The sequence below is a fragment of the Mustela nigripes genome, chromosome 1, assembly GCF_022355385.1.
Source record: "Mustela nigripes isolate SB6536 chromosome 1, MUSNIG.SB6536, whole genome shotgun sequence".
NCBI lineage: Eukaryota > Metazoa > Chordata > Mammalia > Carnivora > Mustelidae > Mustela > Mustela nigripes.
This window is the reverse complement of record NC_081557.1, coordinates 102,289,752-102,313,670: the sequence shown is the minus strand read 5'-3', so window position 1 is coordinate 102,313,670 and position 23,919 is coordinate 102,289,752. Positions and strand designations below refer to the sequence as shown.

Below are 23,919 nucleotides of genomic sequence, written 5' to 3'. Positions count from 1 at the left end.
GAATATGAGGTGATAAGGACACTTAACCTCTATGGATTCTTACCAGTAATGCATGAAATGAAAAGCATCAGACAAATCCAAATTGAGGGAATTTCTACAGAAAAAGACCCGAAAGTACTCATCAAACTCTCAAGGTCCTAAAACACAAAAAAGAGGATTCTCAGAATAGAAGAGACCAAGGAGATATGGCAACTAAATGTAATAAATTATCCAGAACTAGATCCTAAAACAAGAAAATACATTAATGGAAAAGCAAGTAAACTCCAGACAAAGTCTGGGGTTTAGTTAATAGCAACATGCTAGCACTGGTTTTTTAGTTTTGATGAATGGACCACAGTGATGCAAGATGGTAACATTAAGAGGAACTAAGTTGAAAGATATAGGGAAACTAGTACACTGGAAACTTTTATGCAAATCACAAACTATTCCAAAATGGAATATACTTGGAAAAAAAAATCCAAGTTGATTTCCTAATAAATAGACCAGTGCAGCTTCTATCTGGAGTTTTTAAATTATGATTTCATGGATTTCACAGGGATGTGTTATAATATATTTTAGGCATTATTCTTTTGATCCCTCAGTTTTCCCATTATCAGCCAATGTGAATGTACTCCAGTTGGTTCCTAAAAACTTTCAACTTGATCTCAGTAATTATAAAAGCTTCCTTGTTTTCTGAATGCCGTGTTCCAGGGACATCTTATATAATTCCTTCCCTAGGCTTGGAATAAGTCATTTTTTCAAGGAGCATGGATGTCTTTTAGTAGAAAATGGTATTAGGTACTACCAATGGTGTACATGGGGGTGGGGGACGCTGACTTTTAATAGATTAGTCATTATGTCTAAGCTATCAGCATGTAGAACTGAAAAAAAATCGCATATTTTATGGAAAATACAAAATAAAACAAATCACAGTGCATCTCCCTATTCAAATTGAGAACCACCAGGTTTTTTACTTACCCTCTGATTTTAAATATGTATCACTTTGCCTCAATGCTTTCCCAACACCACCAGCATAATCATTCATTTGCTTCATGCAACAGTATATACACAACATTCTCAGAATAGCAACGTCAATACTAGCATCAACAATGTGATTAGTGAAGGCAGTACAGGCAGTTTTTTGCAATTATTTTTGTCTTTATGAGATATCCCACTGGAGAGGACAAGCCAGAATTATCTGTTTTAAAATAAATTGAAATAATGCAACTCTGAGTAGATTTATTTGCTTCTTTCTCTCCATCCTGATTTTCTGTCCCTAGAGGAAGTATTCCTCCTTCTAGATAAATGCTAGTGTGCTGCACACTCCTCTCTACTTGGCTTGTTCTCATATAGTATGTCCGTCGTGATCACTCCATGCTGGTACATAAAGGTATCCCTCTTTACTTGAATGACTGCTCAGCACCGCATTGTATAGATAGCCCATAGCTTAGTAAGATAGTTTCCCCTTGATGGGCATTTGGGCTGTTTTGTGGCTTGTGGTAATAAATAGTGCTGGAATAAAAAGCTTTGTGTATGTACCTTTGGTAATTCTGGCCATGGCCATTTTTAGGCTAGGAAACTAAAAGCATGATTTCAGGGTCAAATGGTACATTTCACTTCTGCAGTTTTGTTCACATGGTCATTTTTCATCTAGACTGTTTCTCCAGGTCCCAGAGGTCTGACTCCGGCCTCCATACTCATGCCAGGAAAATCTAAAATGCAAATCAGATCATTTCTCCCCTTTGCTTATGGACTTCCATGATTTCTGCATCTCGAGGACATGGAGATGGACCTATTGAGTGAGTCATTGCTTTGCTTTCTGGCCTCATTTCCAGCACATCCCCCAGTGCAACCCATCCAGTCATGGTGAACTTTCAGAAGTAGCCAAAAGACATATGTCCTCTCATGTGTTGCACATAATTTTTTCTCCACCTGATAATCTCTCCACATCCATAAACATTGGGTTCAACTTCTCTGTCTCTGTGAGTTCTTCCTAAATTTTCCTCACATCAGAATTAGCCTTCCTATTTTTCCACACATGGCATTTAGTGCCTCCCTCTGTTGGAACCTTGATCACATTTTTTAGCAGCTCCTTATGAATTAGAATTTTCTATTATGTGCCAAAACTGTGCTGAATGTTTACGTAGACTCTATCAGAACAGCAAGGCTAAGTACATGTCCAGGGCAATGCAGCCAGAAAGCGGAGGGCTTGTCATCTAAAAGCCTGAGGCTTTTTAAAAGCACACTGCACCACTTTTCTAAGTATTGTGGATTCTTCCAGTTTACTTTTCTGCTTCCAGACCTCTCATTGCACCTGAAGCTTATCAGCTCCATAGGTTTGGGTTTTTTTTTAAGATTTTATTTATTTATCTGACAGACAGAGATCCCAAGTAGGCAGAGAGGCAGGCAGAGAGAGAGGCAGAAGCAGGCTCCCTATTGAGCAGAGAGCCTGATGCAGGGCTCCATCCCAGGACCCTGGGATCATGACCTGAGCTGAAGGCAGAGGCTTTAACCCACTGAGCCACTCAGGTGCCCCAGCTCCATAGATTTTAATGGAGAGAGCATAGTCTCTGAAATCAGCCAGGTCTGAGTTTTAGCCCTAACTCTGGCTTTAACATTTACTAGGAATACAACCTTCAGTAAGAATTTAAGCTTTAGATGAGTTTCTTGATATATCACAAATGTTCTGTAGATCTGGTGAGGTCTACATAGGGCTTCTGCACTGTTCTGGCTCCTTGGTGGAGAATCTTCTGGTGCGCGCAGGGATTTTGCTTTGCTCACTTTTATTTCTCCAGCCCTTAGACAATAAACACATGGCAGGTGCTCATTATGTAATTATTTGAGTGTGCATAATCTATTGAAAAGCTCATTCCCAAGCAGACTTGCTCCTCCCAGGTTCCTTTCCCCAGCGGAAGGCATTACCAACCTTCCGAACACTGCAGCTGCTTTTCAGAGCAGTCAGGCATCGAACTTGGGGGGTATCCTTGACCTGAAGTATGAGGCACACTCTCCATGCCTCCCCGGCAGCTGGAGAGCCTGCCCTGTCAGCTTTGGCCCCGCAGTGCTCTCTCCCTTGCTCTTCCTCCTCTCTCTTCTATATGATCCACGGCAATCCAACCCCGTCTCACCTGACTTTCTGAAAGGCCAGACTTTAGCCTCAGCCCCTGCTTTTCCTGGTCCACAGCGACAAACCAGCCCCTGACTCCCACTCCCAAGAATGTGCCCTTTCTAAAAGTGTCATATCTGATGATACTATTACAGATTATACATCAGTCATGAGTTTAAAAAAAAAAAAATCACTGTGATTGTGTGTGTGTGTGTGTTTACTTGATATCCCAAGCACTTACATTAATATGCCCCAACCTGACTTCTCTTCTTATCCATCTCTCCAATTCCAAGTTTGTACCTCCAAACAGCTCAGCAATGTGTGCTTTATACTGCAGACTCCTGGACACCATTTTTTCTACCTACTAAACTATATCTATCTGTATTTATCTCTTCTCATTGAAAAAGCTCCACAAAGCCCCCTTTGTTCCTTGATTCATTGACTCTCTGTGGCCATATTATGACACAGTGTGTGAGGGTTTTGAGTAGAAGGTTATGACTTACTCATCTGGGGATTCCCCACAGCACCAGGGCCTTTCCCAAAGCAGAACTGAGTTGAGTTCGAAGGGTTAGAGATTTGGGAAGTGGTGAGGAATCTTAGAGATCTTCTGATATGATACCTTCATTTAATGAGTAAATTGCAGTTCAGAAAACTGTGAACATATTTACTTAAAATAGCCCCAAAGCAATAAAATCGAGTGTGTGTGTATGTCTGTGTGTCGGTTTTGGTTTTCTCAGCTAGTAATAACCTTTTAAATTTTTCATTCTGATGTAGCAGGATCTTTTACCTCTACCTTTACAAATGCTCCAAAGAAAGGCTCTGGTAATTGTTCCCTCTAATAGGAGGTATAACTCGAGTCATAATTATAAAATGGTTAAGAGACCAGACACTCGGGACTAAAAGTGAAAGTGCCAGCCCTACCATTATTAGACACATTTTTATTTTTATTTTTAAAAAAATTTTTTTAGAGAGAAGGAGCTAGAGTTGGAGGTGGGGGGTGGCAGAGGGAGGGAGGGAGAAAGAGAGAGAGAGAGTGAGTATGAAGCAGGCTCCATGATAAAGACCTGAGATCATGACCTGAGCTGACATCGAGTTGGATGCTCAACCAACTGAGCCGTCCAGGCGCTCCAGCCACACTTTTGTTCATGGCTGTTTTGTCTTCAGTGTCTCAATTATCATTTCTGTTATTTATGATACACATAATCTGCTACAACCCCACTTGCCTTTCTTGGTAACCAACTCCAAATGCTTTCCCTCTTGGAACATCTTAAGGACAGGTATGACAGGAGGAAATATCTAGAGGTGTTTATGTAGAGGGGTAGAGGTATACAGAGAAAGATCATTCCGATTTATAAAATCAAAGGGGGGCTTTCATTAACTGGACAAAATAGAAACTAAAAAAATACCCAGATTCTTATCTCAGAAAAATACATTTAAGATGATAATCTGTGGTTCTGTTAGCCAAGGTGTCATCATGGTGGTGAGATGAACCCGAAAACTTGTGCATCTAAACCAAGGGTGGCATCACCTCACAGGAGAGCTCGTGTCTTTCAGTTTTGAGAGTAAAATTTGCTAATTCTCTCTGTGCATCAAGCAGAGCTTCCCTTGTTGCCCAATTAGGTAATGAGTTTCATGATTTGGTGGGTTTTGAAATTTTAATTTAACTTAAATTCAACTTGAATTTTATGTGGCCTATTTATTGTCTTATAAGAGAAACGGAATGATATTATCTACAGCCTTGGTTTTTGCACTGACAGAAAAGACAAAAAGAAAACCATTTCAACTCCCACTTGACTCCCAAGACCAAAGTCTTCTACACCGTAAAGACAAATGTACCATCCGTGTAATCCAGTTGCTCACAATTAGGTTGTGTTTTGTCAGAACGCTCTGTGGTGCAATGTCACACGAAGTGGGTAAGTACCAACAACCACAAAAAGATGTGACATTAAAAACAAAACTCAGAACTTAAAAAGAAAACCCTCTGGAGAAAAGCACTCTGAAGTTTTAGCAGGGATGATGAAATGTCATTTACAAATTACAAATACAGGTAACTGGTGATAGGTTGTATAAGGAGGCCTGAAGGGGTAAGGGTAGTGCGTATTCAAAAACACGTCTAACCAGGTGGGGCCCTCATAAGAATTCCACTTAACCTGAGCCAGTCTGCTCTTTTCCCAAATGTTGCACTGCGTGAACGTGGACACTTGCTATATTCTTTTGAAAATGTAATGGGAAACTCAACTTCAGTTTCCTTAACCTTCAAGGAGAATCTTTACCTGTAATGATTGCTCAGAAGCTTCATGAACTCATCTGACCCAGCTTTCCAGGCCCTCAAACGGTAGCATCCAACCAAGAGCACCCAAAGAACTGTAGAGATTTAAACAAGCTTTCTCTCACCGTTTAATGCATTAGTGGATCGCATTTACTGTGGACAGCAGGAGACCTCAGGCCACAGAGAGGAAATCAGAAACCTGTCTTTCCCAGCTGCCACGCTCACTCTCTGGGGGTTTGCACAGACTCCATCCATCTGCTGAGATGACCTCGCCACCGTGCCCCTGGAGGGACACCAGAGCCTGGACGCTTGCTAGGATAATCCGCGTTCTTCTTCCCAGTCCACACAACCATGGACACCATCAAGGCAGCGCTGAAGTCGGAGCGGTGAAACGGAGATGGGTGAATATTCCAGAGCCCCAGCTAAGAAAAGATGTGCCTGAAAAATACTCCCCTTTCTCGCAGTCTCTTGTGCCCACTGCCCCAAGCACTGCTTGTTCTCCTTCGTCAAGCCCTGAACGTGTCGGGTTATTCTCCGGAAGTGGGCCACAGCACAGAGGGAAAGTGTCCCCCAGAATAGGCTGCTAGAAAGAAAGGAGGCTTCAGTCGCTCTCACCGCTTTGCACTCCACGCAGTTCTTACTCCTAGTCCTGCCTCATGCCTTTCAAACAACGTACTGGACCCCCCACTACCCCCCACCCGCTGTCCCCCACCCCCGAGTTCTTATTTCTCAGGCTCTTCCCCATCCCGCTCATTACCCTCAACTTTGCTATTTAAATGAACTTTTCGGTCATCCCTCTTTTTCCAAGGATGTTACCCCTGCCCTGGGTCTCTTCCCCTGCCTTCGCTCCTCCAATTCTCTCCTCCTCGGTGCTGGCCTTTTAAACCTGCTGGGGCTGCCCTTTGCCTTCTTGTCTCCTCCTCTCCCTCTCCGGGCCCCTTCACCTCATCCATTCCTGTCTCAGGCTCTCCAGATTCCCGGGCTGTTTGCTGGTGAGAAATCTTTGCTGCAGCGAGGACCGGAGTCCCCCGCGCGCAGCCCAGTGGCAGAAGAGGGCGAGGCTGGGAGAAGGGCAAGGGCTGTCGGGGAGCGAGGCAGCCGGTCCTCCCCGCGAGCCTGCAAGGATGCGGCAGGGGGCCGGGGGCCTGGGGAGCCACTAACTCCCCGAGCCCCTGATCCGGGCTTGCGCACCCCGCCCGCGGGGCCGATTTCCTGCCCAGTGCGGCGGAGACGCCGAGGCGCCGGGAGAAGCGGCGAAAGGGGCGCTGGGGGTGCCCATCACCGGAGTAGGTCCCTCCGCGAGCCGGGGGAGAACAGAGGAGGGAGTGGGCGAGTGGTGAGCAGGGAAAGCCCGGCTCCAGCCCGGCCGCGGAGCGTGGGGCGCGCGGGGAGCGCCGGCGGGGTGCAGCCGGCCGAGCGGGGGGCGAGGGGCGCGCGGAGGTAGCGCGGCGCTCGGGGAGGGGCGCGCGGGTGCGGGCGTGCGGGGCGGGTGCGGGCGCGCGGGGCGGGTGCGGGCGCGCGTGCGGCGGCCGCGGCGCAGTGTCGGTGTGTGTGCGCGAAGGCGAGCCGCGGGCCGGGCGAGGGAGGCGAGGACAGGGCGCATGTCTCGTCCCGGCGAGCAGCCACTAGACGCGCCACCACCATCTTCTGCATGTGCAACATTTGCAGCCGGACAGGAAACCGCTCTCAGGGCTATGGAGACTGCGGGAAAAAGCTGGCAGCTCGCGATGGATTGCTGAAGGGGAGCAGTCATAATCGCCAACCACCCACATCTCTCTCCTGTCCTTTTTTCTTTTCTTTTTTCTTTCTTTTTTCTTTTTTCTTTTGGTTGTTTTTAATTTTAGCGCCATCGTCGTCAATGCCTCTCTGAACAGCCTTTCGCAAGAGTGTGAGAGAAAGAGCGCGCGCCAGGGAGAGGAGAAAAGAAGATGAGGATTATTTGCAGACAGATTGTCTTGTTGTTTTCTGGATTTTGGGGACTCGCCATGGGAGCCTTTCCGAGCAGCGTGCAGATAGGTAAGCTCTGCCCGGTGCGGTGTGCATGTGGGTGTCTGGGGCAGGTATCCGAAAGTGAGTTAAATGAGTTGCCGGGGAGCAATTCGGGGAGACCTTCGGCGGCTCCCTTTACCTCTGCCTCTCCCTTCCCGTCGCCCCTGTGCACAAGACTGCCTCTTCGGGCGCTGGTTCAGTTGGAATGTGCACACCCTGCCCACCCGTTCCTCCTCGCCTGTGCTCCCACTGCCACCTTCGGTTCAAGTCGCTTAAGTGGGGTTGGAATAAGTTGGAAACAAAACAAAACAAAAAACCTCCTTGGGGTTTGATTATACTGAATGTGCTGTCTCTTCTCTTTCTTCTCCCTAGAGCATGAAGGGATGTCGAGTTTGTTGGGTGTTTAAAATTATTATTGTGTATTTTCAACACACTTCTTCCCCTGCTGAGCTTCTCCGCTTTCTGCTCATTCCAGAAAGACACTGTTCGGGCAAAAAGCATTTCCATCCGCAACCCCCTGTCTTTGCTCGCTGTTGGTTAACCGATTCCAAAGTTAGATCCCTTTTCCGTGAAACGTTCTCTCCTTTTATTTTGTTTTCCGTTTGAGTCTCTTGCTCCTGTTCCTCCCGCTGGACTCCGCGGCCAGCGACCCTACCCTTCAGTGGCTTTCCTTGCTGTTCTCCTCTCCTGTCTTTTTATGGGACGCAGCTATTGAATTTCTTCCAGCCAGGCTCAGCCTCAACACTGCATCATTTCTCGTGGACTGTGCAACAAAACGGGGCTAATTAGGCTGAGTCCGGGAACCGCAGGAAAACAAAGTTCATGTCTCCTCTCCCATTCCCCTCTGCCCTTCGTGTCACCACATCCCTTGATTTCTGCATTTTAATGTAAACCCTCTGTTCTGTTCATCTGCATGCCTCTTAGACAGAAATGCCCTCAGCTTGGCTGATGGAGCAGTGTGCTGGGAATCATGGGGAGGGCAAGAGGGAGGAAGGAAAACACACTCAATGGTCTCAGAGGTCATTGTGATCGTGACAAATTGGGACAGTAAAGCGCTGAGCTGTCCTAAAGACTAAAATACTAAGCATACACCTTAGGGACAAAAGGCGGTCCCAAGACGTGGCAGGGAGAGCTTCGTAATCCTGTGTGTTGCTGAATGCCGGTGGATTTGACAGTGCTGGGGGGGTAGGTATTGCATTTCCAAGAGGAAGCACCGAATATGCTTTTCCTGCTGTTTTTAATAGGTGGTCTCTTCATCCGAAACACAGACCAGGAATACACGGCTTTTCGATTAGCAATTTTCCTTCATAACACCAGCCCCAATGCGTCGGAAGCTCCTTTTAATTTGGTACCTCATGTGGACAACATTGAGACAGCCAACAGTTTTGCTGTGACAAATGCTTGTAAGTAAAACACAAGTTCTAGCTAAATTAGAAGAGAATTCAAATGAAGCAATAGAGTTCTTCCTCCTCCCCTTTATTATATTATTTTAAAAATGGTTTTTGAAAGAAATACAAGATTCCCACAGTTGACTGGTTCCAGAACAAGTCAGAGTTTAAAAAAAAAAAAAAGTGTGTGTGTGTGTGTGTGAATGATTTAGTCTCGGGGATATTCAGCGGTCTTTCTCCCTTCTCTTCTTCCTTCCTTCCTTATTTATTTATTTATTTTCATTCTTGACTGGATAAGTCAAGTTGATTTCTCCTGCCACATTTCAGTGGTATTCCTGTTACCTGAATGTCAAGTTAGTGATAATTGAACTCCGTCTAGTTTTTTATTCTGTTCCTTTGTGTCTTTGTATTTACTTCTCCCTTGAGGAAGCCTGTGCCTTGCTTTTAAGGAAGAGACATGCTCTCCTGCCCTGGGGAGGGCGAAGGGAGCCTTGCTGAGAGCGAGGCAGAGGGGAGCGCTGGTGTGGAGGACAGACACTCTGGTCGGTTGGCTGACGCTGCAGATGATCTGGTGATGTCATTGGAGGCTGCCCTGCTCTTATATTCTGGGTTGTAAATGTCTCTTACTATCACGTAATGCATCTGTCCTGTGGCTAGAGCTCCATGAATCCTTACCTTGGTGCCAAATCATGTTAGTCCACAATCCACCTGAATTCAGGAACCAACCCAGCTTCCTCTCTCATCCCGCTCGGGGGACTGAGCCAGTGACCTCACCTCATGCTGTAATACAGAGACCGTGGCACCGTGTCCCTCACCAAAATACAGTCTAACTTAGTGTAAAAAAATATAATCAATGATATATTTACTTGAAACTCTCTAAAATGTAATCAGTCAGTAGAGCATTCACATAACATTTTCATTCTGAAAACACATTTCAAATATCTCCTCAGCTTGACGTGCTAATTATTACTGTTCAGAAATTTTTGTGTTAAGATAATGGATCTAGATTATGTAAAATGTGTAAGGATAAATTCTGTATAAAATTTTGCATTGCAGTAATACAACGTTTCATTTGATTTGTATTTTTGTGATACCAAATAGAGTCCATTTTGGTTTTAAAAGTCCTGTCAGCACAAGAAAGTGTACTGAATAAGTAGGTCCTATAGAAAATAGAGTTTTTAAATATTTGGAGGATATCTGTTTCATTGATTTAACTATTTTAATTCATATTTATTTGCCATTAACTCGTCTAACAGATACCATGATTGCTTTCCCTAAATTTTTGGCACCCAACTCTTACTTCATTTTAGAACTTGGTTTCCTAAAGGAGGTCCAAGCATTTGACATTTTGTAAACTGCTGCAGTAATGTTACTTTGCAGAAATTCTATAGTTGCTCTGAACACAAATTAGGAAAGACCATTTGTTGTGTTTAGTGAGAAAAATCTACATTATAGCAGGAGGGAATCACTGTTCAGCAGAAACATACATGAATTAGAGCTGTCTTTGGGATAGTTATTTTTGCAGATTTTATCAGATATTAGTATTCTGTTTCAAGTTTTGAAAGGGATGTCAACATCCCTAAAACAAGTAGTTTTAGATTTAAAGTATTCTGCTTAGTACCTGAATATATTTATTTTTTAAGTAGTTTTTTTTTAATCTCTCCTGAGAGTATATCAACAAAACATTACTAAGTTTAAAAATACCTCAGGATCCAAATATATGTGATGGTACTTCGTCAGCAGTAAACTACTAATTAAATATTAATCTTTATTACTAAATTTTGGAAACACTTTCTTAAAAGTGGCACATATATTACTTTTATATTATCTTGGTTTTACATATTAAGTTCTTAAGTAGTCTAACGTTTATATTGCAGCTTCCATCTATAGAAACTGTAGAACACTGATCTTTCTCCATATCATTTGTTAATCTCCTTCAGGATAATGTGATTTTATTTATGTTTTGAAAATATTATATAAAGTGTTAGTGGTAAAGCACACATGGGAAATTAAGAAGAAGCTGCACACAAATGAAAAAGTAGAAGATATAAAAATAAAAATAAGTTATTATTTAACATGTTGGGATTGAGAAAGTTGAAACTAGGTAAACTTTGAGACTACTGATTTTGAATCCAGGCGTAGTACAATGTTAATGATATCATATTTTTTTATAATCACAAGTAATTAATTTTGTGTATGCTCAAAATATTAAAAAAACATAAATTGTAAATGAGGAAAAAACATTTTCTAGTGAAGAAAAGGACTTTTTTATTATTATTATTATTATTTTTAACAAGTGAGTGTGCCAAATGTCCTCAAGGCAAATCTAAGTAGAACTTGGGGGAAAAAATTCCTTGACCCAAAAGAGTGTGGGTCAAGGGATTGGTGTTTGTTAAGTGGATTGACTGGGAGCATATATATGTACCATTTTCCAGTCTGATTAAAGGTGAAATGTAAGCACTAAGTATGAGGCCAACTCATCTATCAAGTTCTCTGCCTTTGGGTACAAAAGGATAAAAATAGTATTCTGGAGAATTAACATGGAACTCATTCCTCAAAGTGATACAGACTGGATTTTTAAATTTTTCATGTTAGATTAAATATAAAGATATAATATATGACTGGCTAGATTTACTTTAATTGTGATTGACCTGCAGTGGGTTCTTGTCAAACTGTGGGATCCAGTCTGTCTGTGAATAAGGGCCATTAAAAGGCTATGTATACTCACAAGACAGAAAAGCAGATTAAAGAAGGAAGAGTGTTGGTCATCTGCTAGACAGATATAATTTTCTGCTGCTGCTTCTACCTCAGAATTAATTTAGCACTCTAAGAATACTTTGGACAATCTGAACATTCTGTGTTCACTTTGCATACTATGTAAGTCTAGACCTGATTACCTCGAACATACCACTTTGGGTATAAATCACAACTTCCTGAGGGAGGACAAATAATTTTGGCTTATGTTTTATTTTGTCTTTAATAATATTTGATAATAATTAATATTAATCATTAATTAATATTAATACTGCTTTCCTTTTAAACTGTTCACATCATTGGAAAGTCACATGGCTCAATATAAAACTTTTTAAGAAATATAACAATAACAATATAAAATATATTTTATATTATATATAAAATAACAATATAAAATTTATAAGAAATACAGATAATATAAAATTATGACCTATTACAATAACAATAAATAATAGGTGTAATAAATAGCCCAAGTATTCAAATCTCACTATCATTTTGTCCTCTGGATCACTAATTCTGTCTTCTGCCTCAGTTACCCTAGCTGCTAGAGAATTTAGATTAGATTGGAACTCATTGAGAGCATTTTTAACATCTTCACTGGTGGCTTTCACTTCTGCCCTAATCGATTCCATTTTGTCATTCAAATTTCAAAATGTAATTAAAAGTATACCTTCCTTTGTTGTGGTTCATCTGAAGTATAAGGTATAGCAAAATGGATATTTGATAAATAAATTCAATATGGCAGTGCTCTTTAAGAAAGTGCCATACAGTTGACCCAAATTAGCTATCCTTACAAACAGACATGCTATTTAAATTGGATATGTCCTTTGCAAAACACTTGAGACAATCTCAAAACATGTTGTTTCTTGTATTTTCTGTAGTTAATGAATGGAAGTATTTTGTTTTGGAGGATGTTGTATATTATATCCGACCATAAGCAATAACCAAAACACTAAAGTAGTCTATCACCAAATGTTTTCAAAGATAAAAATATTGGCGCCATAACAGTTATTAGTTTAGTCCACTTACATCAGAAATCCTTCCTTCGGTAAGACAGTACCTTTGCAATATAATCCACAAATATTCAGTTTGTGAAATGATTCGTAAGTTTCAGATGGGCAATAGGAAATGCATAATAAAACAGATCAAGTACTGTATTATAACTTCGGTGAAATAATAAAAGAATCTTATGACATATTTTTCAACTTTTTTAACTTGGAAGAACCATTTGGTTAATACTTTTTTTTTAAATGATGTTTTAATCTTACTCTTCTTTCTCTGTCTAAAGTCTGTCTATTTAGCAGTTTAAAAAATAGTGGATTTGAAAGTTGTAACAATCCCAAATAGAATGGGTATTACACCCTCATCATGTTGAAAGTTATTCTTTTTAGAGTTAAATAGTAGTTCTGTTTGTGGCCAGTTTCTTAGTCAGCTCTAAATATCCAGGATGAGTGCTACTTGTAAAGGTAGGTTGGTCTGTAAAATATACGTGTTCAGTTAATCTAAATATATTGAAAATGGGACACTATATCTAGTAGGCTCTACAGGCATTTCCACTTATGCATAGGTACTTGATAAAAATTTATTGAATATGAGTGATACTTTATCTTCACTCTAATTCAACAGCGTTTAAATAATTGTACAGTTTTCCATTTGAGGGGCATGAAGCCCTGAAAAGACATTCTAAGAGTTTACATTGGGCTGATAAAATAATCTTAAACATGCTAAAAGTAAAATTCTGCTAGTTTGACTTGCAGAGTTGTTGACAGAGAATATAATTATTAAATACTGTTTGACTTTGGATTATTTCTTACGGAAATGAATGATGTGAACTTACATGACTGCCTTTAAGTTTTTTTATTTTGAATTGATAGCAAAATTCTATGTTGATTTGAAATAATTCTATGATGATCTTTCTTTCTTCCTCTTAATTTTCTATCATGAGATTATAGACAAAGATGAGTCATATTCCTATAGTTTGTCCTCTTCTTAAGGGATAAGAAAGTACATAATTTGCATTGCTGTATTTCAAAATTTTCACAGGATTAAGCTTTCATAAAATTATTAGAAAAAATCCATAAACTTTATTTCAACCAGATTATTCCAAGTGCTGTTTATTTCCTGAAGAGGAAATTTTTTTATTTTGTGGCATTAGGAGATACTGAGAGGTCTTATTTACAGAATTTTATTATTGTTCAGGAATTTAAAATGAAGAATAAATACAGCATACCTTACATTTTATGATGACACATAGTTTTTAAACTGCTTTCATATATATGATTTTATTTGACCTCAAACTAGTATGAGAAGGAGACACTCTGAGAAGCGTATTGCGAATAAAGAGTATACATCATTATTTTGGTAGTTAAGCTAGCTTTAGCTCAAAGGAGTCACTTGACTTGGCAAAGACCAGATAGCTAATAAGTTGCAAGCCACAGTTTGAACTTTGGTCTTCTAACTATTATCCTAAGTCTTTTACAAGGATTCTGGTGGTGTGAAAAATACATCTATTTTGAGATTACTTAAGAAAGTGAAAAGAGGGGCGCCTGGGTGGCTCAGTGGGTTAAGCCTCTGCCTTCGGCTCAGGTCGTGATCTCAGGGTCCTGGGATGGAGCCCTGCATCGGGCTCTCTGCTCAGCGGGGAACTGCTTCCCTCTCTCTCTGCCTGCCTCTTTCTGCCTACCTGTGATCTCTCTCTCTGTCAAATAAATAAAAAAAATCTTTAAAAAAAAAAAAAAAGAAAGAAAGTGAAGAGAATCACCATTTATCTTTTTCTCTAATTTACTTGCACTGTTTTGAAGAAAATAGGGCAAGACACTTCTGGGCAATTTATTCATTAATCATATGACAGTGAGTGATACAGCAAAGGCTGAAGTCATATTATGTAATGAATTTTTCCATCCATTCACTAGATTAGATAATGAATGTAACTATGTATTCATTAGACCTGTTTATCAAGGGCAAGTGCATTTAAGACCCTGTGCTAGGAGCAAGGGTAGGAGAGCCTGTAGGGACAGTTGCTGCCCTCAAGGAACTGATAGCCCAGTGGAAAAGACAGACGAGTCCGTTAGTCCAGTGGCAATGAGGCAAAGTGCTCAGACAGAGGAACAGAGAGCTGGGGCAGAGATGGCCGTGGGAACAGTGCCAGACATGGCCTGGCATCCCAGGTGAGGTGTCCGCAGATCTGGCTGTTAAGGCTCTTGTTGAGTCATTTGAGAAAGAAGAAGGAAAGGGAGGCCAGCCGGCTGGGAGCAGCACAGGATGCGGCCCTAAGGTGTGGGAGAGCCAGGTGTATTTGAGCCCCTGAAGAGGGTTCGGTCTGGCTGGCTCTAGCACCCAGTGCGAGGGGAAGGGGAGAAGGAGAGGGGACGGGCTGTGGATCCACGGAGGACCTTGTTGCTGCTGGAAGGAGACTCTTCTGAATGAAAAGAGGGCCCATCAGTGACATAAAACACAACAGTGACATACAGGATCAGATTTATATTTTACAAAGAATAGGCTGGTTGTGGGAAGGAGAATGAATTGGAAGGGGACGCGGCAGGAAAAGGCAAGTCAGTGGAATCTTGAAGTCATACAGTTTAGTATGGTACAGGCTTGAAGAAAAGTAGACGCCCTGAGGAGGGAGAAAAGATCCAAGAATACAGAACTGTTGACAGAACTTAGTGATGGGTTGGGGACACCTGGGGGCTCAGTTGGTTAAATGTCTTTCTTCGGCTCAGGTCATGATCCCAGGGTCCTGGAATCTAGCCCCACACGGGGCGCCCTGCTCAGCAGGGAGCCTGCTTCTCCCTCTCCCTCTGCTGCTCCCCCTGCTTGTTCACTCTCTCTCTCTCTCTGACAAGGAATAAAATCTTAAAAAAAAAAAAAAAGAATTAACTTATGGGTTGGTATCTTTATGGGTGAGGAGAAAGGAAGTGTGGTTAGAATTCAAGATGAGTTCTCTGATCTCTAACTTGGGGAGATGACTCGGGGCTGTGTCTGTTGACTGTTCCCCGCAGGAGGGGAAGCAGCTTGGAAAGCAGGAGGTGAGCTTGTCGGAAGTATGGACGTGACGGGTGATGAGACACTGAGCGGAGCTCTGCCCACCTCTGCCATAGACAGCGGGGCAGGTGCGTGTGCAGCTGCGGGGCTCAGCGGGAACGGAAGACCGGCATTTGGGGGTGCCTGCAGCCGTGGAGGTGGCGAGACCACCCAGGAGAGCGAGAAGAGTAAAAATGCTGAGTGCAAAGTCCTAGGAAGTACCTTTACTTCGAGGGGCAGCAAAAGAGAGGAGACTGAAGGACGAGGGGTCAGGAAGTTCTGAGGAAAATGAGACAAGAGCAATTTCACAGGCGTCAAGAGGTGAGAAAGCATTTCCAGTAAATAGTGAAAAGCCTTGTCAAAGCCTGCAAAATTTAAATAACGAATTGCGAGGATACTTGATCTTTAACATCAGGCTTCTTTTCTCTTTACAGTGGTCTTTTGACCAGATTTTTTTGAAAAAGCAGCCTTTATTAATTCCATGTAGATTCCGTTAATAATACTCTTCTGTATGTAGGGGTCTAGCGTATTCCCCTGTTTTTCTTAGAGGTGGGGAGATAGTCTTCTCCGGGCTTCTGAACCAGATGGGCTGGAATTTGCAGTCTGATAGTGGGGAAGGTACTTAATACTTCTGAGCCTCAGTTTCTAAATCTGTAGGGAAATAACATATACACATGTGAATTTTATGAATATTAGAAAAGTGTTTGGGAAATAGAATGCAGTTAGAACGTAATTTAGTTGTGTTAACATTTTCTGTGATAGGAGCATTTATCTCTGAGCTGATCTAACTTTGGAAGAGTTACATTTTCTGTTTATATTTTGAGAAAGCAACGCATGTGTTGAATATCTATATTTTGTAGTTATTTCATAAGAATATTTTTTACCTCTCATTGAATTGCTAGTTTTAATTTATGTACACAAATAGAAATTCCTATTTTTCAAAAGTATTTTCACGTCCTAAGAGAGGGTGTCTTTATCTGGAGTCTGTGGGTGATTCAGAGAGAGGACTTATTCATGGATGTATTAAAGAGGTTGATAATTAATTAACTAAACACAAAAGTTAATTAAGCACAAAAATTTTGTGTTCTTAAGCAGTGTGTGTGTGTCTAAACTTTTGGAAGGCTTCTCAGTAAATCCCAGTCACAAAAAAAGGCCCAGGACCACAGCCTACATGTAAATTAGAAATAAACAGTACTTCATTCCCTACTTTATCATTTTAGAAGCCTGTTGGATTATATCCTTGAAACTAACCAGGAATCTTTTCATAAAATCCATCTCCATTAGCTTCTCTCTTGACATAGAAAATAATCAGTGCGTCCTGGCTGGAAACATGCTTGGCTTGGTCCTCTGCCTCTCAGACTGTCCTCCTATTATTTTTATTCCTTCTCTTACTCTCCAAGGTTCTACGCATTCCGTATCAGTTCCTATTTTTGTCATGATTTATCTTTTCCCTCACTATCCCCACTCCTGGAACACTGTGTTCTTGAAGGTCAGCACAGACCTACAGATGGGCAAGTCCAGTTGTTATTCCCTGGTTTTCCTTGTCCGTTAGCGGTTGGCGAGATCTGGCGTGGCTGCCGCCTAACTGGCCGTTGACACTCCTTCCTCCTCTGGTGAGAGTCGTGACTGCAGGAGGGGCAGACGGTGTGCCGGGCCCTCCTGGGATTTACCTCAAGCCTAACACAACTCTGAGAAGCCGGCGTTATTGTGATTATCATCATCACTTTACATGCAGAGAGAGAAAAGATCTGTAGTTAGGGAGATTTGCCTGACGTGAAGGATCCGGGCCTTCAGTTCGTGAAGTCAGTTTTGCCTGCCATTCACACACAGCAGCTTGCGAGCATGGTGTCCCGGCCCACAGTGTGACAGCAGCCAGGCAGCTCTTTTTTTAAATAGAAAGATGTTTTCCTCAAAGCTACCTCTTTCCTGGAACAACTGTGATTCACCCCCGCGGATCCGTGTTGCGTTTCACATTGGACATCTCAGATTCTTCTGTACGATTTGCAGTGTGGCCCACAAACTAGAGAGGCTTTCTCTGACTCATTTTGGGGTTCCAAAAATCACAGTGTTGACTGTGTTTTTTAAGAACATCAACCAAGTCAAAATTGCTCCGCCATCTTAGTGCCAGTACTTAGCCCTGACTTAATAAAATTACTAGGATCGCAAATAATGAGTTATCTTAGAAATAAATGGTAAGAAAGAAAATGTGACATTGAGTGCTTTCCTTGAATAATAGCCATGTTTCTCCAGATACAGGACAAAGTTTACAGTCAGCTATAGGTTGTGTTGGCTTACCTTTGTTGCTTATATGCTTCTTCTAAAATTAGCAGGTTTTCACCAGTAACTTCAAATATATTATGCCCTTGTGTTCTTCTGATTTTCCCATTTTTGTCTTTTTTAGAACGAACATGTACTTGTAAAAATTTCAGATAACTCAGAAATCTTAAAAAGCCAAAGTATTTTGTAATCCTACCCCTTAGAGATAATCACAGTGCAGACCCAGGTAGGGAGACAAGAGTACTGAAAACATACGAAGCTAATGTATGTATATCTAAAGATAAAGGCATTAAAAAAAAATGGTAACATTCTGTGCTTGCATGTTATTAATGGTTAATGGTTTGTCTCTCATACCGTAACAAATCAGCATGTCAGAACCATCTCATTTTCTTCTACTGCTACGTCATACGTCATCGTGCAGTCACTATGATCAGCATACTCCATACCCTCTGGATCAACATTTGTGTGGTTCCCGCATTTCGGATATGACAAACAAAACAGCAGAAGAACTGTTTATGTACCTGTGTGATCATTCCTATGGGACCAATTCCTGGTAATGAAATTTACCCTATTAAATAATGTGGGGTTTTGTTTTTAATAGATATTATCAATTTCTTCTCCTCAAAAAACAAACTGTTACTTAAATTTACAACCACCAAAATGTGAGAATAATTCTTTCCCTATGATCTGCCAACACTAAGCCATTATGTCTCTTGAATCTTCACTTGTCCTGATGGGTAGAAATGATACCTAATTGCTCCTTTCATTTGCATGTTTCTTATTAATAGTGAGGCGGAGAATATTGTCTTCTATTTAGAAAATCTGTGTCCTTCTTTGGGGTTCTCCTCCTTTGCCAACATTTTCTTCTTCATTTGTGGGTGCACTTTATGTACTGCAAAAATTAACCCTTTGTTGTCCGCGTTAAGGACTATTTTTCTACTGTGCCTTTGGCTTCCAGCTCCGTGTATGATGCATTTTATCATATAGACATTTTAAACTTATATGTAGTCAGATCTCAGTTATTTTCTTTATAGCTTCTGGGGTTTTGGCTATACTTAAAAGGTATTCCTAATCTTAAAAGTATAAACATATTGTCCCACATTTTTTCTGGTACTTTTAACTCTTTGGGGATTTTTTTTCTTATGTCTGTTAGGAACTTCCATTTATTTATTTTTGATACTATTTCTTTGACCGAGTTATTCTTTGACAGTTGCTTTGCGCAGATACATTTGTGCAAATCTCCTGCTCTGCCTGGACTGAATCTGAGCTTGGGCAGGAGGCCTGCATTTTCTCTCTTTGCATGCTCTCCTGTTTGTTGTTCCTCACCTACCTTTCCTGTCCGTCTCTGGGGGTCACACCACTAGCTTTGATATTTTTATCATCCTGCTTTCTTGCTCCTCTTACTTCCTACTTTTTTTCCCTTCAAGTGTGTCACTCACCATCTGACTGAAGGATATCACCATGTGTTACAAATATTCTCACCTTCTCTGTTTCTGTCCCAGCGTTCTACTGTAGTCGGTGGTCCTTTTCTCATGATTTCAGAATGATCCTCCTGCTTTGACTGTACTTCCCTCTGTCCACTCGATGTACTGGAGCCAGGGCAGCTCCCCCAACTTAAAAATCAGAGGCCGTCTTTTCCTTTCTTGAAGCTTCCAAAGGATTTTATTCTCGTAGAGTAAGATTGTGAGTCTAGCACGCTCCCGCACCATCTGCCCCTTGCCCACCTCTTTGCCTTGTCTACCGTGCTGGAGGCCCCTTGGGTCTTCTTTTTGATTCTTTAACTTGCTTTAACCCTTTCTTTTCTCTATGTCTTATACTTGTGTTCCTTTTTTTTTGGTGGGGGGGGATGGGGAGACTCTTCCTATGCAATTATTTGCTTCACTGGCTTGTTCTGAACCTTCGGGACTCAAGTTAAAATCACCACACCAGAGAAACCTTCCTGATCGACCTCTGGAGTAAACCCTTTCCTTCCCAAATTCTAGCTACTCTGCATTGCATTACCAACCCTAGGATCATCTTTGCTTTGATCACAATCTGTAATTATTATTTCTACTTGTTTACTTATTTATCATCTATATTCCCTGCTTGAAGATCAACTCCCAAAACCAAGGGCTTCCTCTGCTTTAAGTGATACATCCTCATAAACTTTCCCAGTGCCTGGCACAAAGTAAGTCAATAAATGTCTTTGATTCAATGGGTGAGCAATATGTGATGAATTTTCCCGTTGCTCAACTTTCGGGCATCCTTCAGAAAGCTAAGACTATTTTATATGTTATTTTAGAAAAAAATCAAGGAGAGAATGTGAAGGCAATGAGGTAGTAGATCCAAAATAATTGTTACATATTTTCCTTATCATAAGCGTGTGTTGTTGTTGTTGTTTTTCTATTTGTTTCCATTAGACCTAAGTATGGGATGGGCTAAGTGAGGGAGAAAATCAGTCCTATAAGGAGGAAAGTGGGACTGTTAATGCAAATTAGCATACATTGGGCTGGTCAGATTTCACTTTGATAAATGTGTCTATGGTAGAAGGGAACTCCGAGGTGCTTATACCATGTGGTGTCTGCTCACAAACTCACTAGAAAATGCTGATACAATCCACTTTCAAAGTAGAAGAAAGCCCGTTTGGGAAGCCAGGTTAGCTAGTAAGCACACTCAGGAGAATCCCATCTGTTCAGACACTGGCTGCTTGTTTGCACTTCTTCAAGTTCATGAAACCAGAAAACTTGTGAAAATGGAAGGCTGAAGTCAAGTGCATGATGCTGTTCCTGCCAGTTCTTCATTATCTCCACTGCACCTTCAGTAGTAAATTTCACAGTTTGCTAGTTGCCCTAACCCTGCTCCCTCCCTCTTCGAAACTAGTCTACCTTGGTTAAATTATTTAATTTTCAGCTATGTACACAGTCTTTCCCAGATAAGACTGAAAGGTATTTCACCACTCCTCTGCTCCAGAGATTTTTGAAATTAAGAGATTCTTTTGTTTCTGAGAAACATCCATGCTTCTTCCTTTCTTAATGGAAAACTTGTAAGTCGAACTCTTTGTCCTTTTCCTCTGTTAACCAGGGAGCTCAATTCCATTTTTACTGTTCAGTTATAGGACTCCCCACTTGAAACGTTTTGCTTTGTTTTTATATCCTTGATTTTCCTGAAATCATATAGATCATATAAATAATATATGATAGGGTTATATTAGATATGGTATAAACATGTGTGAGGTAAATATACCTTGTAAGACTATGCATATTATTTTAGGAGAGGAGCATAAAAACACAGGAGCTATAAATTTAAAAACCTAGTTGATGCCTGATGTCCCATCCAGTATTGATGTTGGTCAGCTTTTGCTTGAATACTCAGATTTCCTGTTTAGTACTTTCTGTATTTTGTGTATGCTTTGGGAAAAGATTTATACCAAGTGGGTAGGTAGCTAGATAGGTGGGTAGGTAGATGGTCTCTCAATTCCAGTAGACTTCAGGTTCCTTGAGAACAAGGATGATAGCTTGCGATTCCTCTGCTCCTAGGGCCAGTCACAGTGCCTGGAACATTTCTATTCCCAACTCAGTAATTGTTTGCTGATGGAATGTAAGAGGAAGGAGAGAGAAGGAGGAACATCTTTCTTTCTTCTTCTTCTTCTTCTTCTTTTTTATATATATTTTTTAAATTATTCATTTGAGAGAGACAGAGAGAGTGAGTGAGATCATGGTTGGGGGGAAGGACAGAGGGAGAAGGACTATGCAGGACTCAGTCCCAGGACCCTGAGATCATGACCTAAAATGAAGGTAGACGCTCAACTGACTGAGCCACCCAGATGTCCCAGGAGCTTATTTCTTCTTTGCATATTTGTCACAATGAATTCTTAGCCAGAATTGAATAACAAAACACAAGTCTAGCTTCTCTGTGTGACTCAAACCCTTCACATTTTTAAACAGCTTATCACACGTCCCCTTTGTACTACTTTTCCTAAGCTAAATATCATTTCCTTATATACCTTGATTTCTAAGACCTTTAACATCTAAATTCTGACATTCTAAATAGCCTTTGGGTTTATCAAAATTTCATTAAAATATATTGGCTTGAATTAGCCCCATACTCCTGTTATGATCTGTCCAGAACTAAACTCTACATTTTTGGAATCCATGATCATGATCTAACATGAGCTAAGAGAGAATATTAATTTCAGTTTCTTAGACATTCTACGTATAAAATATATATAGATATAGAACCCAAATTCTTTGGGTTTTAGTCCGTTACAACATTAGTCTGTTTGTGTTAATAAGTTCATGGTCAAAACTTAAAAGTCTGCTTTTTTTTTTTCCACATAAATTGCTATAAATCAGCCTCTCTATAATGTATTTTGAGAAATACTAAATGAGGGTGCCTGGATGGTTCAGTTGGTTAAGCATCTGGTTCTTGGTTTTGGCTTGGGTCACCATCTCAGGGTCACGAGATTGAGCTCCGTCCTGGGCTCTGTACTGAGCTGGAGCCGACTTAAAATCCTCTCTTCTCTTTTCTTCTGTCCCTCTCTAAAAATAATAGTAGTAGTTGATAAGTAAATAAAAATTAGAGTTGTTAATATTTTGAATTCATGAATATAGGAAAATCTCTAGTTATGCAAATGCTCATTAAAGCATTATTACTTAGTGATATTTAGTCAAGAAATGGTTAAATTAATTGAAGTCCAGGCAGACTGTTTAAGGCGGAATGTCAGTTATGAGAGTCGTCTGTCTGACTTGAGCTAGTAGTTCTAAGTTCAGGAATTCTTCTCTATGTAAGTAGAGACCCTCTCTGCCTTTTTTTTTTTTTTTTCCGTTTTCTTTCTTTGTGTTATTTTGTTTTCTTACACAAGAGCCAGGGTCATAATAGGAAGGAAAAAAAAGTATTCTAGTCAGATGTAAAAAAAAAATGTCCTCAACCTGTATTAATTACTTATTTGTGGAATTGCTGGAACTAGCTGAATGATTTCTTAAAATCATCAGTTGTGTAGAAGAGCACAGATCTCCCGGTTCTGGCTGATAGCGAGGGTGAGCTAGGTTCCATGTTTGTCCTAGAGGAGTATACTCTCCAGACTCTGCAGATATTTGGAAGTTCTAATCAAGGAATGACATGGAAATCACTGTTTTTACCCTAACCCCTTCCTTGTTCCCTTCCTCTTTCCTTTCATCCTCCCCAGCACAGAGGCCTTGCAGGAAGATTCAGAAATTATGGGATAATCCACTTGGGCCTTGAAGGATGCATGAGATTCTGTCATGTTGTAAAGAGAGACCAAAATATTCCGGGCGGACAAAAGAGCATCCTGGGAAAAAGTGTAGAGGTGTATGGACATCTCCATCTCTGGGGAGTAGTAACGAAGGGGAAGTGGAGGCAAAAATGCAAGTGAGGGGCTCTGTAGAGTGGGAGATTAAGAGAGGATGCAGTTAGCTCTGCAAAGCAGGGATGAGCCTTGCAGTTGCCTGGGGAGCTAGAATGAGGGCCAGAAGACAGCAAGAACCATTTTAAGCAGTTTATGGCATAATTATATTTATGTTTTAGAAAGAATTCTAGAGGCACTGTTAATCATTCCTGTATATAGCAAAACGTGGTTCCTTTCTCACACCCAACACACTAAGAAACCATTTCCTAGACAGGAAATACTGTATTGCTACTTGACTTGCCATTCGTAGAACCCATTATTGTATGTAATTCTGCTCACTGTTTTCCATTGAGAACTGTTACTTCCAGCAAAAAAAATATTCAGCTTAACATCTCAAACATGTTTCTTCAGACTGCAAACCGAGTCTTTTATGATAATAGGCAGGTTGGAAAAGAGCTGGGGTTTCTGGGAAGAGAAAAATGAATAAATAAACATCATTTATGATATGTGTAAATGCAATTCTGTCTCCTTAAAGATCATCGTAGTTACTGATGGAGCGCTGCATATCCCATTCCAGATTAAATCTCCAACTACTCCCCTTGTTATTACTCTTCTTTTGTTATGGCTCTTGGTAGAGGTTTATTTCGTTCAGTTGGCTCAGATAACCATCTCTACTAAAACTGGAACTTGCCACTCAGTCCCATAATGCAGAGTAGTAAGAACTGGCTTTTAAAAAGTGAGTTGAGAGGTGCCTGGGTGGCTCAGGTCAAGCATCCGACTCTTGGTTTTGGCT

General features: G+C 41.0%; 1 protein-coding gene across 11 annotated transcripts in view; it reads left to right on the top strand.

Annotated features, from left to right (window-relative positions):
• The first annotated feature begins 5,665 nt into the window (after window positions 1–5,665).
• Window positions 5,666–23,919, top strand: part of GRIA4 (glutamate ionotropic receptor AMPA type subunit 4) — a 386,735-nt gene continuing 368,481 nt past the window's right edge. For 8 of the 11 annotated variants that reach the window (XM_059418401.1, XM_059418393.1, XM_059418440.1 and 5 more), the window contains exons 1-3: window positions 6,548–6,640; window positions 7,199–7,370; window positions 8,588–8,746. In XM_059418401.1, coding sequence (XP_059274384.1) covers window positions 7,283–7,370; window positions 8,588–8,746 — 247 coding nt within the window. In that variant the 5' untranslated portion in view covers window positions 6,548–6,640; window positions 7,199–7,282. Of the gene's footprint in view, window positions 5,756–6,121; window positions 6,347–6,547; window positions 6,691–7,198; window positions 7,371–8,587; window positions 8,747–23,919 lie in introns of those variants that run through there. The other 3 variants (XM_059418430.1, XM_059418411.1, XM_059418421.1) reach the window with 3 other exon arrangements.